General features: G+C 46.0%; 2 protein-coding genes across 2 annotated transcripts; one reads left to right on the top strand and one right to left on the bottom strand.

Moving 5' to 3' along the window:
- The first annotated feature begins 452 nt into the window (after nt 1–452).
- On the top strand, nt 453–15,372 carry LOC131213355 (aminopeptidase N). Its single transcript, XM_058207382.1, has 10 exons — nt 453–530; nt 3,320–3,419; nt 9,071–9,230; nt 9,698–9,898; nt 10,992–11,140; nt 11,217–11,898; nt 11,973–12,165; nt 12,259–13,490; nt 13,584–13,727; nt 13,836–15,372. The coding sequence occupies exons 2-10, from the start codon at nt 3,374–3,376 to the stop codon at nt 14,089–14,091; spliced, it is 3,063 nt and encodes a 1,020-aa protein (XP_058063365.1). The 5' UTR covers nt 453–530; nt 3,320–3,373; the 3' UTR covers nt 14,092–15,372.
- Nucleotides 15,289–17,182, bottom strand: LOC131213945 (zinc finger protein-like 1 homolog). The gene is made up of 5 exons (XM_058208186.1): nt 16,974–17,182; nt 16,794–16,905; nt 16,525–16,718; nt 16,255–16,465; nt 15,289–16,179 (listed from the first exon to the last, which is right to left on the bottom strand). Exons 1-5 carry the CDS (start codon nt 17,073–17,075, stop codon nt 15,887–15,889), a joined length of 912 nt encoding a protein of 303 aa, XP_058064169.1. The 5' UTR covers nt 17,076–17,182; the 3' UTR covers nt 15,289–15,886.
- Between the last annotated feature and the right edge of the window lie 772 nt (nt 17,183–17,954).

The raw sequence follows: 17,954 nt of genomic DNA on the forward strand, positions 1-17,954 counted from the left end.
TTGTAATTTGATTCCTTGCTTTGAAATCGCTTCACAGTGAACTGAACGGCCCGTCGCCAGGAACACCTTTGTCTCCTGAAGCGCTATGCTCGATTCTGGCATTCTGTCTGGCATATTTACACTGTTGACTCACGGACACAGTGAGAGAGAGAGAGTGAGTGAGAGCTACTCAGTGGCGCTCTTGCTCCTCTCTTTCCCCCTTTCTCTTTCCAGCTCTCTCGCTCTCGCTCTCCTTCTCCCTCTCTCTCTCTCTTTCTTTCTCTCTCTCTTGGCCGTTCTCCGCGTGTCTTTCTCCGCTTTCTCGCACACGTGGTCCTGACGGGCTGATAAACTGGCGCCGGCCGCTCTCGGAGCCGCTCAGTTCTTGGGTAAACCGCAACCGGAGCGCAGGTCTGCGGCTGTCTGTGCGCGTCTGCTCGTGTCGCGTGTGACGTGTGGCTGAACCGGGAGTTGGACGAGAAAAAACCGTTTGTTCCCCGATTGCACGACTTAATTTTCGATCGGTGACCCGCAGCAACAGCAGCAGTGAGGTAGATGTTTGGGATGTGCGCGAGAACAACGCAGTGTATATGTGGGTTGTGGGTTTTCCTTCAAATCCTGGTGCCCTACCCCACGTTCCACGTTCCAATTGTCGAACGTCGCCTTCGAACAAGTTTTCCTTTGCCCTCATTATTGTGACAGGATTTATGGGGTCGAAAAAGAGGCACCCAAAGGCGCACCAAAAGTCAGCCGCCGAGAAGAAGAAGAAACACTTGAGCAGCAGAATGTAGAAAAATGGTTCTGCCTTTGTAGCGTTGCGGTCACGAAACAGCACGTTCTTAGTCGATTTAGCCTTTAGCTACGCCCTGAAAAACTTTCCCGAAGGCTGGCCTTCGTGCCTTCAACCCCCCCAACATCCCGTTCCAGCGTTGCATCTCCGGTTCTTAGTGCCGGAAAGTGCAACGAACGCATCATCCGTTCAATCACACTTCTATCAACCTCTCTCTGAAGCCCGTTGTGGCAGTGCGCCATGCTAGTGCCCCTAGGATAGCTCCTTGGCACCGACAGGACTTCGCGTGACTCCGACAAAACCCAACCAACTGCTGCGTGGTTTTGCTAGAACCGGCTAGAACTTTTGATCCGTAGGTCCCGAACATTCGGAGCATCGGAAACGGGTTGCTAGCCTACGCGTCGCGGCCAAACTTCGGTACCACGTGCTTGTTAGCCAAACTCCCAGCCCACCGGTTGTGAATGCGACAGTTTCGAGTCTGCCAATCTGCCTGCTCCGTGTGGCCGTGAAGCTGTCACGGCGCTGGCGAGTTATGCGCTTAATTGCCTCAGGTTCTCGGTTACAGGAAGTATCCCAGACATGTTTTACACATATTTTTTTTTTTTGCTGGAACTGGAGCGTGGTGAAATATCGGGCACCGTGGAGCGTTCTGCGACGGTCACGAAACCCGCTAAGAAAGATTATGTAAAGGAAGCGGAATAATGTAACGGACAAAGACAAAATGCGTGGGCCCGTGTTGTTTTGTAGATCTCCCCGGCACGCATGTGGTGATCCGGCCTGCTTGGCCTCAGCATATTTGGGCAGCCTCACCAGCCTGCCTTGATCTTTTTGCTTTTCGCTTCAAGCCAGCCAGAGTGTTGCAGTATCATTCGTCACGCCCGCTGATTGGTCTTCATGTCTTCGATGGCACAGACTGGTCCGCAGGTCCCCAAGGCAGCACCCAAGGGGTTGTGGTGGGTGTCGAGCTTTCCGATGTTGGGCGGGCAGCCCCGCTATCTTTAGTCTGCCCAGCAAACTGACGTCACCGGACACCGGCGTGTCGCTGTGGGAACTATTTGTGTCACGCTTGGCACGTCCTTCCACGCGTGGTACTGACTTTACGGCAATCTGCTTGGCTTAAGCTGAGCTTAAAAGCCAGCATTTGTTTACCCAGACCGTCCAGCACTTTCCGGGGCACATTTATTAGCCAACTATCCTTAGCCGTCGCCGCAGGCGGCATCTTATCATCTATTTACTCAAACTAGCTTCAGCCTGGCGCGGCGCAGGTAACATTGGCCGATTGGCGCGAATTATCACGCCGCGGCTGCGCAGTATCTACGCATCCGGTGCTGTAGTAGTTGGGGAACGTGGCGATACGATAAGGGAAACTATTTGTTCCGTGACAAACAATGTGAAGTGTGGCCGTCTCGCTGTTATTCCCGTCTGGCGGCCACGGTCGGTTTACTTTCCGCGACGGTGACCGCGAAATGGAAGAATCGTGTCTGTGTTTATCTGGGCCGGGCCGGGCTGGACAGGGGACTGTTATCGGCGAATCTGGGCGTAGGAGATATATCGCTAGCAGCAACTGTTTTTGCTTTTGCTCCGTAAAAATAAACTATGCTGCAGATATGAGTCAACAGTCAGCCAAATGTGTGAAACACGGTTGGCCGTTCGGGGTCGCTACCTGTCATGCTGTGCGCCCACCAGCCCCTCCCCAAAAAGGGATGCTAACTCATAAGCTAAATAGCACAATCGTCGTAACAGGCGCACCAGACGCCGGCTGTGACCTTACCGGTGATGGGCCTGGAGCACGCGATCTCATCGCCCACGGTTCACGTCTCGGCGCCTGCTGCCTGGACACCGGCGATTGTTTGATTACATGCAACGTGAACTTCTGCTGACTCCTTCCACCTCGCGCCCCTCCCAATCTAGCGATGGGTCCGCCAGACATGGAATCTCGGGGCTCAGGCTAGCTAAGGGCAGGCTATGATAAGTGTAGATGGGCTGATTGGTGAGCTCTTGATATTGCTTCCGCATCCTGGTGCGGCAGCTTGCCATTTGTGGTACGATCGTAACATCTATTTTCACCTTTCAGCCTGCCGATGAGCTAAGCGATTTCCATAATATTCCACCTACATGAGCATACTTCGCGCACTTCCTGCTCGAAGTACTGCGGGTCCAGAGTGTTTTAAACCGTCAAAGCACGTGGAAAACATTACTGCCCCCTTCGCCGCTGTGCCTCGCTTACTAACACCCACCAATAGGAATGGGAGATCAGATGCCTGCGTTGGGTTTGTTGTTCTTTGCCTGGGGTCTTGCAGGAAACAATGCTGTGGACATAGCTGCTAGCTGCTTGCCTACGAGCATAACGGGATTTGGCAGTGTTTTCTGTTTGGAGTTTATTTTTAGACCTACCTGAAGTGTTTCACCGGTATGCCACCGGTGTGTTTGGTTTCGCCTCTACAATATTCCAGCAGCTTGGCCACGCGATAAAATGTAGTGATTTTTTTTATTTGTTTGTTGCTTTCTAACACTCACTCTCTCTCTCTCTCTCTCTTTCTCCAATACCAGTTCTCGAGTGAAACGCTCCCTTGCTTCCGGCCGCAGGATCTTCGCCGCCAAACAATGAAACCTAACCTGGAATCCGACACCGGTGGCTACATTAACGAGGGTAAGTTGCCCCCCGCGAGGGTCCAAGATAAGCCCTTCTGCTCGTCGATTCGGGCCGACCACTGTCTTCTAATGTTGAGGGAATGCGAACTTTTAGTTGCATTTTTTGCCAGTAAAAAGCATGAAAAAAAACACAAAAAAAACAACAGAAAAAAAAAATTGGAAGGGCTTCAAAATACGCTTCTGCAGCTGTTGTGACGTCATCATTTGATGGAAAGCGCTTTTCACGCATAATTTTTTTTTTGGGTCTGAAAACAGATGGAAGTCGCTAGTCGGGCCAAATCTGGTAAATACGGTGGATATTCCAATAATTCGAAGTCAAGGATTTTTGTCATTTTCAAAATGCTCTTGGGTGCATTGCCTTGATGAAAGAGGATGTTTTTCTTCTTTAAACCGGGTCCTTTTTTCGCGAATTTTCACTTTCAGTAGGTCTAGAATGTTATAAAAGTAATCAAAATTTCATTCGCATCCCACAAAACTGATACTAACAGCTTTTCAGGCAATTTCTGGACGAATTCGTTTCGGAACCGAAGAAAAAGCTGGACACCACTCCTTAGCCACTTGTTTTGATTCAGGATCATGGTTCCCAAGCCCGAGCCTTATCCATAGTGATGAATCGACGCACAAAATCCATTTTATCCTATCGAAAACGGTTTAAATGTGTTCAAGAAAAGGGCATTCGAATGCGTTTTTAGCGAATGCGGTACGCATTGTGCAAACAGCTTTTGGGAACCCAAAACATCAGTCAACATATTGGTTATACTGCTCAATGAGAAGGCTAGGCCTTGTCCTAAACATCTTTCAGTGATTCGACGATTTTCCAATACGATACCCCGTACATTTTCAACCATTTCGAATGTTGTGCCTGTTTTTGACGTTTTTGACATGGATCGTCTTGAAGGCTACTACGACCGTTTTTAAACTCAGTAATCCCCCTTTTAACCCCCTAATTAAAGGTGAAGAGTCCTTATACACTTTCAACATTCGTTCATAAATCTCCTTTGCTTTTAAACCTTCCAAAAATAATAATTAAGTCACTGCACGATACTTGATTTTATCCATAGCGAAAAATACTGTGACACGTGGATACTAAATGACTTGTAAAAAAAAATATCACAGACCAGATTGTAATGAAACTTCACATACGTTCATTTGAAGAGTGTACAAATTTCGTAAAAAAAATCAGCCTCGTAGCAGCGGTTGGAACGCAAGCCGCACGTTTATAGAATAATGGACGATGTATCAAGTACGGTAACATCATCGAACATCATCGCAGCTTCACATTGAAGAAATCTATCGAAGGCAACGCAAGTTTTTCCTCTTCTTCTTCACTGCTGGCATTAAATATCCATTCTGTGGTGGTAAAAAGCATCCTGACGTAGCCGTAGTCACCGTGGCTTCCCGCACTGCGGCCAACTTTCACTTCATTAAGATCAATTTCAAATTATTTATCGGGATCAATCAATGGGCACCAGTGACGCCTGCATCCGCCTGACGCCGCGGAGTAATGGCTTCCAAGTGGTGCGATGATTAATATCTCGGTTTTCTCACCCAATCAATAGGGCGGGGGGGCCCCGGGTCTGGGTTACATTTCAAACATTGCATCTATCGCACGTATTGGTGCCTTCACTATTTTGATATCCTCTTATCTGTGCTATCGTATTATTATATTATCACCAACTTCATTGTTTGTGCATTCAAGTAGTTGCACTGGTTCCGGGGGAGGGGTAGGTTTCAAACTGACGCGATCGATTAATTGGTACAGAGAGAATGGCGAGCAACAGCTCCTCTGTACAGTGCCAGTGGCAGTTCCGCCAATTATGACCATATTCCTGCGGCAAGTGGCGGGCATATGCGTTAGTTAAAGAGCTGGCCAAGGAGGGGGTTTGTTCGATGCTCACGCGAAATTAAATATGCATCGCGCGACACTGCAACGAGACTGCGATTGCGTGCGAATGGTGGTCCTCCCACACCCGGCGATGCTGCAACGCGAAGCTCAACTGAAAAATTGTCCGATGATGTCAACGGTCCGCGCGCCCTGCACGTTACTACGGACTAGTCCGGCGATCGTCGCTCTGGCCCCCTGGCCCTTGGCCGCTATCTCTCGTCCAGCACGGGGGTCGCGGTTGTTTACACCTGCCCGTGGTTACACCTTCGGGCGCCGGATTCGAAACATTGAGCACCACGTATCGCATTTTAAACCGCACATCCGAACCTGGCGGGCGAAACAGGAAGGGCGAAAGAATGAAAAATAAAAAGGTTTTATGCCAGGAACCATTCCATAGTGATGATCCCGCACGAATGCATCGCTCGGTACACGGCAACGGAGATTGTGGTATATATTTAGAATCTTCGGTATGCTGGCGAGTGATTCTCTCTTTTATTTGTGAATAATACCAAGTGCGACCGTGGTTCACGGCTCGGTATCCGGTTGTTGGTACGATCGGTGGCTACTACCGGATGGTGGCGCTAGGCCGTCAAGCCATCACCTCGGCCCCCCACCCCCACCAAAGGCCTGGCGAGAGTCCCGCGCCATCAGCGACCAGTTGGCTGCGGTCGCTCCATATGGTTAACACTAATATTGCTACTACGCGAGTTATTATTTATTATTTCTAGTGCGGGCAGAGCTGTACTGGGTGCCGGCATGAAGATTCGCTATCAAATCAATACACCGTCAGAGGGCGGTTCGAACTGACGTCTGTGGCTCGGAAATCAACGGACGGAAAATGAGCTACGAACGAGTACTTTGTTTACCGTTTCCCTCGATTGTTCGGCGACTTCTCGGTGCTTGCGTTAACAAGCAAGGCTTTAGGCGAAGACCGTATGACCGACATGAGTCACCCGGATGCTAGCCAATCGCGAGCGAGCGAAACGGGCTAAGCCGTTGCGGTGCACCGTCCGCAGAAAGTAGGACTTTGCAAAGTGTGTAGAGCACATCCCGCCCGCAGTCCGCATCTGCCCGAACTCAATTTTTACACCCAACACAGTCCAAGGTGGGCCGGGCCGCGGGTCTACTTAGACTGCGCACAGTTGACCTGATACCGCCTGAAACGTGGGGGTGACATCAGCGTAACACATCGTTCAAAAAGTCCCGGGACTAACTATGAAAACATCATTTTATCGGCAAAATTCTTCATCAAGATAATCTTCTTCAAGTGTAATACAATCATTCCAACGCTTCTCTAACTTTTCAATGCCCTGTTTGTAGAACAGTTTTTTTTTGTGACTCAAAATGAGCCTCAGTAGTAGCGATCACCTTCTCATGCGAGCCAAATCTTTTTTCCCGGAGCATCTTTTTGGGATCGGTAAAGAGCCAGTAGTCGCTGGGGGCAAGATCCGGGGGCGAGTACGGAGGATGAGAAGGCAGTTGGAAGCCTAATCCGTTGAATTTGGTCATCGTTTTGATTTGTGATCGTTTGTTCCATTGTCGGCAAACGTGGCACCCATTTGGAGAAAACCTTTCTCATAGCCAATTTTTTGGTGCAAAATAGTACCACAACAATTGTCCGGATAACGTTTTTCTAGCCATTGCTGAGTGCTTGAACAGTGCTTTTTCCCATTAGAAAACAATGTTTTATCAACACACGAAACTCGTTTTGGCCCATTTTTTTCACGATTGCAAAAGTAGCGTCATTTTAACCACTACAACTTTCTTGGTTATGTTTCGAATTACGTCAAATTTTGACACACCTCATCTGAAGGTTGGTACTTCTGAACCTTGGTATATACATGGCATTATTAACTCCATCTCTATGTTAGTCCCGGGACTTTTTGAACAATGTGTTAGCTATCGAGGTATACTACTGTATGCGTGAACTACATCAAACAGTTCTACACAGTTGCGGAAACGGTTTGAATCGTTCATTGCAATGTCATGACGATATTCGACTGTCCGAGTTATCGTCAAATACCTGTCCTAGAACACAGCCCGCTCATTGCGAGCGGCAGTGATTACAACTGACTATATAAGTGATCCAACTGATAATGAGTGATTATAGAGAGCAGGGTCCTGGTGGCCCAGTAACCATGGGCATGAACATAATTAGCTGGGGTGCCTCTCAGAAATGGACAATCATATGAAGAGTAACGATTGTGGTCGATGAGCAATGATTTTTCAGATCCGATTCGATTAGAAATCTGAGGACTTAACCATCGTTTTAACCATCGAATTACGAGTACGAGAAAGCATAGCAAGACCACAAAAGACCGAGGCATTTCTTTACATTTTCCATTACACGCGGTAGCGACTACTAGACCACCTAGACCTAATCACTGAAGAATCCATGTGCCGTCAAGGTGCACCCACAAACTATGGTTCGATCACTGAATTCGACTGCGCGATGAGAGGCGACTGCGACAAACACGAGCCGGCAGATTCCCTTTATTGACTGCAGATAATTGGGTTCAATGTGATGAAAAATGGCCTCCAGGCGATGAGATCATGTTCGATGGTGCACTTAATTCGCGAACGACTCATCTTCGGCAAACATCTTCCCAGAATACACACCCATTGCTCCGGCGTTGTGATCCATCTTGGGCTTTGACCATTATTACACGGCGTTACCAACGCTTATCGCGGTGGATATCTTGATTGCTGTGGGACACGCGGGTGTTTGAGTGACACCATCCCCAAGGATGATGAATGTCTGCGCGCATCCGACCCACGGCGGAGAATAGTCTCGATTATCAACAGTTGATCAAACAGGGCCAGTAAACTGCTGAAGCAGGGAGAACCCAACGATGTTACTGTGGCTGTGGTGAACGCTACTGTTACGGTTTTGCGTTTATCTTTTGACTCATATACAAGATGTAACATTTCACAGCTGGCTTAACGTTTCATTTGGTCGGCCTATTACAAACATACCCTAGGAACGAGGCTCTTTACTTGTTACCACACTTTTTACCTTTTTGGCTCCCTTGAAGGTAGTGTGGATAACCACCCCATATAATAACCACCCATGGGAAAATATGTGTCTTTAAATATGATTGTTAGAAAAGGTCTCTATCATTTTCATGCACATGCGTCAATGGTTGTTGCAATCATTTATACTTTTTCCTATGTGGCGAAAGTTGTCTGCAGCTTTCGATAGTTCTTTCTAAACGGCACGAAACGTATTCGTCGAAGTGAACAGCTCTGGCTTAAGAAAATAGGAAAATGTTACAAAAGTCGCAAAAGCCACAAGTCAAGACTTTTTCCGCGGATGGGAGCGGAGCCCAAATCTTTATCAAAAAAAGAAGCTATTAAACAGATGTTTTTTGTAAAAATTTCCTATCACGACGCGTCGTGAGGATCTCTAGGACATCGCTCCCAATCCCAAGAACTGGTTCGATTGAATTTTTTTTTTCTGCAGTCGCAGTGTGTCAATGTCTCAAACTATATCAACTATTTTTCGCAATCCAAATCCGGATTAAAAAAAAAATTCCAACGGCGTGGAGGAAATGTGCAAAAATAGTATTAAACGCATTGGCAGCCAATTTTGGCCTAGCTTTCAGTGTTAACTTGCAATCAGTCTAAAGGGCTGTTTGAGCAGATTTGAGAATGTTGTGAAATAATGGCAGAGCGAGAATCCTCAAATTTATCCAAAGACTATTGTAATTTATTTTTTCCTAAAAACGAATAAACTATCTAAAGTTCTTTGATTTTTTTTTTAGGTGGCCTGCTTAAGTCTAGAAATGGCCAGAAATACATCATCAACAACCCGGAGCGAGGAAGGTTCTGCTCAAATATCGTCATCGGTTGCTTGATTGGAGTCATCGTGCTACTGTTCTTGTCCACTGTTACGCTGTTGGTGCTATTGCTGCATGCAGATACGTAAGCGCCATCACTATCGTTACCATCTGATACAAAGTACATTGGTTCAAATTGCAATTGATGATAAGCCATCAGGTTGGAAATGGCGGTGCCGTTGAATTAATAAGTTTGGCTGTAGTTTACGATGTGAAGTAGCTGTGTGTGTGCTGCAGAAGGTCGAAGGTGGCGTAGATAAAGTCAAGAAGTCTTTATTTGATATTACATAACACAAGTAACGCAATTTCCCGATACTAATGTCATTCATATCGAAAACATTCACATCCATGTTGTGAGTACAAGATGGTTTGAACAGAAGTATGCAGCAGTTTTTTGTGTAAAAATAGTAGTTTTCTTATGGCTTACTATTTTTAGTATGTTTTTTAACTTACACATTTAAATTTAAAAAGTAATTTCATCATCGACACATTCTGTCATAATAACAATCTGTATCATAATTATAATTTCTATCCCTTTTAAACGCATCGCAGTAAACAATGCCGGCTACAAAATACAAAAGTTCGTGCCCCCTCCGATACTCGTCTTAATACGGCGGGATATCAGAGTACGAAAGATATGAATCCGGACGAGGAAGATTATTTCTCCGAGGAGGAAGCTAACGGCGTCGACCACGGCGTCGTAAAGCAAGATCGTATTTCTCGGGCCAACGGATGGTTTCCCCAGCATTACAAGTAAGTTCAGAATATCGGACCAGCAAACTAATATGTCGGAAAGTATCATATAATAAAAAAAACGTTGGAACTGTGACGAATCAATCAGAGGCGTGGGTAACCATGTCGGAAAAATGTAGAAATACGGTTGAACCGTCCTTAAGCAAGATATACACGGTATGTGTGTATCGTGTGTCTGGAATATATGTATTATTGTTTTATTGCACAAGAGTAAGCAAAAAAAAATACATTCAGACTGTTCAGCAGCATAACATCGGGGTTAAGACGATGCGAGACCGAGAGAACGTCCTAAATGGATTGATCTTGGGTGAATCGGGCAATACAGAAGCATAAACAAAAAGCTAGACGGCATAAGTCAGTAACCAAACAATCAGCACGGCGTCGGCGAGAAACTGGTCTAATAATACCGGCCCTAAATTTGTGTATTTGTACTTTGGTAGTTCCTGTGCCTCTACATGCTGGGCTGCTGCTGTTGCGTATTATCGGATGCCGATTGAATTCTCAATTATCGTTGTGCTTGTTGAGGTCTTGCTTGCGCGTTTGCGCCACCTCCCCACAACGGTGTTCAAAAGTTGTTTTCTTATGTTTGACCAAACCGAATAGAAAGCAGATAGGGGATGGAACGATTGCTTTTAGTTACGCCTACGTCTGCCACAACCGACGTGGAGAAGCCGCCGGACGTAAATATCGATAAACGATGGGTGGATGGCGATGCAGGAATACATATGATAAGATATTTTCGAAATAAAGCGGCGGGATACATCAGAGCACATCACTGTCGGGACAGACTGTAAATATCAAGACACGAATGGTTAAATGTCGGACGGTCGGACGACTAAAAATAAGTAGGACGACTGGTACGTTTTCATTCGCTGGTTCTATTGAGGGATGTTTTGGCGGTTCCGTGAAATTGTCGAGCGATTGCAGTCTAGGATTATTGACGAGTCAATTTGGGTCAATTGTCCAAACCTAGCAGGACATCATTTCGTGACATTAAAAAAATCAAACGCAAAACTCCAAGAACCATCGCGCACCCATTTCTGATCAGAACCGTAATCAATTCGGTATAATGCTTACATTTACTTTAAATTAGATTGATCATTGAACCAAACATCGAACGATCCACCAACAACGGCACGGTGTGGATCGATGTTTCGCTGAACCCGAATGCGGTGCCGCGAACTCGGATGGTTCCGCTGATTGTGCTGGACACTACCGATATTCGGATCGTATCGTGCAAAGGTACGTCATTTTATCCAAAGCCTCACATAACTGCAGGTCACAATCATGTATAATAATTTTCTCCCTATGATCGCAGTGTACAACAGTGTTGCCGGGGCAAGTATGGTCTCCCAGCAATACTACACCAGCAACAATGCGTCATACATTATTAACCTGGACGATGAAATGTTCGTGAAACGGCCGGAAAAGCTTAACCTCACGCTAGAGCTAACGTTCGAAAGTCGGCTCAGCGATACGTTGCAGGGTTTCTATCGTGGCTATTTCGCGGACCCCGATGAACGAAACAGTCGGAGCTGGTTCGCCAGCACACAGTTCTCGCCGATCGACGCCCGGAGGGCATTTCCGTGTTTCGATAGCCCCAACAAGAAGGCCACTTTTGCAATTTCGATTATCCACCCGAGCGATCACTTTATGACACTGTCCAACATGGCGAGAATCAAGCGGACCGACGATGTGCGGCCTGGGTACGTGCAGGATGACTTCGAAGTGTCGCCTCGTATGTCCACCTATCTAGTCGCATTCATTACGTCCAACCTAGAGCTGGCCCAGCATTCGCAGGGCTTTCGCCCGGTGGTGAACGTGTGGACGCGATCCGAGGTACGTCACCAGACGAATTACGCATATAGTTTGACGATGCGGATCCTACCGTTTCTCGAAGAGTACTTTGGTATGCCGTACCATCTAAGAAAGCTCGATTTGGTGGCGGTACCAGACTTTGGTTTCCGTGCGATGGAAAATTGGGGCTTGATTATGTTCCGGTAAGTAGTGCCTCCCAGTGTACTGTGTTCCGATTGATTGCTGATGAACTGGTGTTTGCGTTTACTACATGCAGCGAATCGGCTTTGCTCGTACCGGAGGACAGCAACCGTAGTTCGTCAGCAAAGCATAAGGAAGCCGTTGCATCGGTCGTGGCACACGAGCTGGTTCATCAATGGTTCGGCAACCTTGTGACTCCTCACTGGTGGAATGATCTTTGGCTGAAAGAAGGCTTCGCGACCTACCTCAGTTATATGTGCCTGAATACGGTAAGTATCGCGAGGAATTCGAGAATACTTCGTTTCTGGGAGTCGTTGTTGGGTGCTACATTCACGCTTTTCCATTCCACCTTTTTCTTACAGCTAGAAAAGCAATGGCATATGTTTGAATCGTTTGCACAGAAAGAGCTGCAGGAGGCATTCGAGAAAGACTCTGACCGCAACTCCCATCAGATCTCATTCCCCGTTGACACCGCTTCCGACATTCGACGTATATTCGATCCAATTTCGTACAGCAAAGGTGCAGCGATAGTACGCATGATGGACAGCTTTCTCGGTGGTTTCGCATTCAAGCTCGGGATCAACGAGTATCTCCTCACGTACCAGTTTGATAACGCCGAGCAGGACGATCTGTGGCAAATTCTTACGGTGCACGGGCATCGCGCGGGCACGTTGCCTGCCTCGCTGGACGTAAAACAAATCATGGAAACATGGACGTTACAGCCGGGCTATCCTGTTATAACGATCGAGCGAAATGGTACGGAATTGGTCGTGTCCCAACAACGCTACCTTTTGCCCTCGCGTGAACACAGTGACGCGACGCGTTGGTACGTACCGCTCACGTTGGTCATCGAATCACAGGAGCACAAGAGTCCGATCGTGCACTGGATCCCGTATGACAACGAGACCATTTCGTTTACGGTGGAGGCCGAAGCGGACGAATATTTGTACGCCAACGTTGACCGTACTGGGTACTATAGGGTGAACTACGATTACGCTTCTTGGAAGAAGCTGACCAACAACTTCTTGAAACTGCCACCCCTAACGCGCATGCAACTCGTCGACGACGCTTTCCAGTTGGCACGGGCTGAGTTTATCCAGTACGACATACCGCTCACACTGATCCTGATTGTGACGCAGAACCCTCACGATGTACCGGCGTGGGCAGCGCTCACGCGTTCGCTCGTCTACATCAACTACATGTTGGCACGTGAACCAGCGTATGAAACGTATCTAGCGGTGATGCGATCCACGTTGAGACGCGCTTTCGACGAGTTCGGATTTGATGACCGACCAAACGACAGTCACGTGGAAATGACACACCGCGAGCGAGTGGTAGGTCTCGCTTGCTTGTACAGCATGGACAAGTGCTCGATGCAGGCCCAAACGCTCTTCCGCAGCTGGATGACAGATTTTCGCGACAACCGCATTCCGCCTAATTTGAAGGAAATTATCTACTGCACATCGTTGCGCGATGGTGGTGTACCGGAATGGAACTTTGCGTTCGATCGCTACCAAGAAACGGATAGTGCTTCCGAAAAGGAACTCATACTAAATGCACTGGGCTGCACTTTGAAACCGTGGCTCCTTTCCAAGTGAGTAATATTATACCTGCATGCAAAGGAGGGTTTTGTGTGACATGCTATGGAGAATCATTCTCTATCAATTTACTCTGTGCTGTGTTTTAGGTATCTCAACATGACGATCAGCCCAACATCCGGGATTCTGAAACAGGACGGCGTCCGCGCATTTCAAGCAGTAGCCACTAACTACGTTGGCACTGAGATTGCCTTTAACTTCCTCTACGAAAATATTGAACACATCAACGATTAGTAAGTACCGTCAGTGTTGACTCAGTTGTCAGCATGAATCGATAATTTGAAAGGAAACAGCGCGCTTTATTACGCATTATGGTTCATTGTGTCGCCTTTTCTCGTTAGCTACGGTGATGGATTTTCTACATTGGCAAAAATGATCGATTCGGTGGCGCTGCTTATGAACAAACCGCACCACAAGGAACAGTTTGATCGGTTCGCACACCGAGCGCGTCGTCTTGGGTTGCCGGCTATCGAGCAGTCAATTCGGTTGGCGAAGGAGCAGATTCTCAACAACATCTACTGGCGATCGCGTTCGTACTACCAGTTGCAGCAATTCCTTGAACAATTGATCGAAGATCTACACATCAATATCTATTAGCGCGGCCGAATGATCCCAAGTAAAATTTTGAACATCGCGCTGCGATATTGTTTTGAGCCTAACGGTGCTGAATCGCAGATTAATGTTTCTATGAAGCGAGAGGGCTGCAAAGCTGTGACTGGTGCAGTCGTTCCGGTGCGTCCTTTACTGTATGTAACGTTGCTTGAGACAAACCTTTAGATAGTGCGAACTTACTACTTATCATGTATAAAAACTAAAAGTTAGCAAGTAAATTAAAGTTTATAAAGCAGCTTGATAGAAGGGGTCCTGTGATAGGGTTGCCTTGAAAGAATTAAAAAAAAACAGGAGATTTAAGTTATCGCTACAGACGGAGTCAGTTCGGCTATTTTACCTCGCATTTAAAATACAAGAAAATTGAGTTCAATTTGGAGTGCATATCATGGTGTCTTGCCTTAAAATGCTGCAAAATGCATGGTGTTCAGCAGGAAAATGCCTCAAGAAAACAAGAATCATGTGGGTACCTGGTGCTCCAAGCGACTAGTGCTTGCACAAGTAGGACTCTCAAAATACTAAAGATTTAAAGCAATATTTAAATATCGTTCCGAAGCGAAAATGGCCAAAAACAAAGAACTCTATGAAAGTAGTGTTTCACATTTGGTATAGATTTCAGAAAGTGATTCATAGTTAAAACCATTAATTTGGCGATAAAAGACGGCGAGCGAGCGAGAAACAAACTTCGCTCATAGGCTGTGTAGTTTTAGGGTAAAAGTTTTGGGTAAGTTTTGCACATGGTTTTAAATCACAAACACACAAGTCAATGCCAAGCAATTCGAATTGTAGACAGCGGGTGTAGGACAGCAAGGCCTTACAGTACAGCACTGTTGATACAATAATTCCAAAGAAGGTCGTGCGTTCTGTATGATGAAACAAAATTTGCCTGGCTTGGTGCCTTTAATTTTTGGTAAAAACTTTATAAGATGCTCAGTATTTATTGCGACCGTTCTCGCGTATTTGTAATGGATTTGGCCATAATATTGCATTTAAACTGATTAGATTTTAGAGTAAAGGAATTCTAACAATACTAAAAACGTAGAAACTGCCGCCTTGAAGGCATACTGCGACGTGAAATTACTGTTACAGTAAGCACAAGCATTCGGTTATAGTTTTCAAATTCCTCTACCACGAATGCAGCGAACATTTAAAAACGGAACTGTTAATAAAATATTGACTGCCGGGAGTGTGAAATTAAATTGTATACCAAAAGCAGCTGCCTTATACGCCAATAAATAGACGAAAACAATATAACGGATTCCTTTGCGTTCCGAGGTACGTTGATTAAATGGACAGTTTATTGATGCAAATTGCAGAAATTATTGAAGGTTGATTGATGGTTAGCTGTTTTGTGGGCGCAGCAATAAATTGCTCTCTTATCAACTTAACTCTGGGGAGGAAAGCAAAACAAACTAAAAATCGAAAAGAGCAAAGTATACATAAAGTACACGTGATGGAATTGCTTAAAAGTGATTTACATATATTGTTAACACTTCTAAATATTGTACGAAGTTGAAAATAATGTTGAATACAAAAAGGAATGATCATTAGTTATTCTCACTGCACTTTTTCACAAACCACATCTTCGAAACCTTGCACTTTCATAACCATTTTTTCTTTGTTACTACGACGCCTGGCTCAGGGATGACATTTTTTATATTGTCTTACAGCAAAAGTGGTCTATCAGAGCACACTTCGTTTTAAAAGAACAACATAAAACAATAAAACATTAATGCAAATTGCACACGATCGATAGTTTTCGGAAGAATACACAGCGTTACTATCACTCTTCGGCATGTGGTAGATTGCGATTTGGGATGAAACCACCAAACCCTTCGCCGGCATCGCTTCGTGCCAACGTGTCCATAACATAGACGATACACATAAAGCCTAGCAATCCGGTGACGACGAGGAACCATGTCTTTCGCCACATCGGTTTCACGGACGGTGCGTACAACCGGCGCGACCAGCGCGAGAAGATTTCCTGTGGTGTTCGACGCTTGTACTTATTGTCATCGCGATCCGAACCGCCGATCGGCGCTTCTCGTGATAGCAAAGTTGTCCGGCGACTGTTTGCTGCAACAGTGATAAAACAACAACCCTTGTTACCATTTTAACGAAACTTAACGATCAGCCCACTCGCCCACTTACCGACGTTCGCGCAAGGATCGAGGTTCACTATTAAATGTGGCGTTTCCGGGCGTTCCTTGTTGACTAGTGATGAATTAGTGGTGTGCAATATTCGGTTCTGGGATGAATTTCCGTACACAGTAGCCCCGTTGGACGCCGAAGCTGCGCCTGAGCTCGATGACATTGCATTGGTGTTCGTACTAGTGGTGCTTAAGATTCGTTCACTGTGTAGCTATAATGAAGCAACACATTGCAAACTCTGTAAAGGATCTCTATATGTCATTTACCTACCAAAGGCAGTCCTAGTTCGTTTCGACCCCAGTTGGCCTGCCCGAGTCGCACTCTCAACACGTCAGCCACCGGTGACACTAGGTTCCCGGGTGGAAAAATAGAATCGCTGCAAATTGGGCAAGTGTGACCGCCAGGAGCTGTATTCACTGGTAAAAGTTGTTGTCGAGCGTTGAGGCATTTCCAATGGAACACATCTGGAACAGCAAAACGAAATAGCATACGAAAGAAAGAGTGAGCGAATCGGAAGTGTGTTTTGCGAGTTTACGTACGATAGCATATTAGTCGAACGCAATCGTCACTAGTACGGAGGCTTCCGCAAAGGGTACAATTGGAATCAAAATCGCTGTCTTTCAGCCATTGAATGTACGATTGCACAGTGCACTGGTAAGAGAAAGTGGATGAAAAATAAGTAGCAACTCCTCCCGTATAGTACTCCTGCAGTAACCTACCGTCGTATGATTCACCACCATGCAATTTTCGCAGACGTTCACACGATGTTCAAAGCAAAACTGGGTCGTAATCTGCCTCTTGGGACATTTGCAAAGACCCATATTGGGCGATGTATTTGACCGAAATTGTGTTGCGGTATCGCCAAAATTCGCCAAGAATGGCTAGAATTTGCTTCGGGCAGCCACGTCTTGTCTCTGTCTTGTCTTGTCTCTCGTGCCTAGTAAAGACGGTTGCCTACTAGTGCCACCGAATCTCACGTACATAAATCAGAAGCGATAGCTGAAATAATGAAAAAGTTTAATTAAAAAGATGTCAACAACTATCTACGCCATCGTGAACAGAACCGCGTAGCGATGGCTGTCAGCATCCACTATGTAAAAGAAAAAGGCTGCGCAAAACAACAGCACGTTTGCTCGTGTCAAGTTGTTTAAATACTTAATTAACGTTTCATTACTTTAGCTATCCCGAACAGATATCGCTCGGACTTTATGTAAACGAGATGCGGCAATGGTTGCAGGCAACTGTCTTTGGACGTCAGCTGTCAAATGAAATGCTTGCTGATTGGCGTACAAGCCATTATCAACTTGAGTAAAGCGACTAATAGGATGAGGCGAAGAATACAGGCAAGGGAAACAGGATTCGCAAGAGGATGCCATCTTTGCTACGGGCAAGACGATTTCGCTCTATTATATTATATTATATTATAACGCAGTAACTGAATAGCTGTTTCAAGTTATTTAACACATCGAACTGATTTATCGTCATCATTTATTCCATCCATGGTCCTTCAGGAAGCATAACGGGCACACAACATTCAATACAGAAGCATACAACACATCATACAACACAGAAGCATACAACGTAGAAGCATACAACACTGTCAGTTGGTGTACATGGGAAACGTTGTCCACATCCGGTTGTAGAGTAAACTGCATCCTGGGCCTATGGTCGTGCTGTTTTTGGAGTTTTCTAGAGCCGCC

The sequence above is a fragment of the Anopheles bellator genome, chromosome X (genome assembly GCF_943735745.2).
Source record: "Anopheles bellator chromosome X, idAnoBellAS_SP24_06.2, whole genome shotgun sequence".
NCBI classification, from domain to species: domain Eukaryota; kingdom Metazoa; phylum Arthropoda; class Insecta; order Diptera; family Culicidae; genus Anopheles; species Anopheles bellator.

Bases quoted from the DNA above. Each gene is read 5' to 3' on its own strand.
- LOC131213355 (XM_058207382.1), top strand. From the start codon at position 3,374: ATGAAACCTAACCTGGAATCCGACACCGGTGGCTACATTAACGAGG. The intron at 11,899-11,972 runs GTAAGTAGTGCC...TACTACATGCAG, and splicing joins TGGGGCTTGATTATGTTCCG to CGAATCGGCTTTGCTCGTAC. The intron at 12,166-12,258 runs GTAAGTATCGCG...TTTTTCTTACAG, and splicing joins GTTATATGTGCCTGAATACG to CTAGAAAAGCAATGGCATAT.
- LOC131213945 (XM_058208186.1), bottom strand. From the start codon at position 17,075: ATGGGTCTTTGCAAATGTCCCAAGAGGCAGATTACGACCCAGTTTTGC. The intron at 16,466-16,524 runs GTAGGTAAATGA...GCTTCATTATAG, and splicing joins ACGAACTAGGACTGCCTTTG to CTACACAGTGAACGAATCTT. The intron at 16,180-16,254 runs GTAAGTGGGCGA...TCACTGTTGCAG, and splicing joins CGATCCTTGCGCGAACGTCG to CAAACAGTCGCCGGACAACT.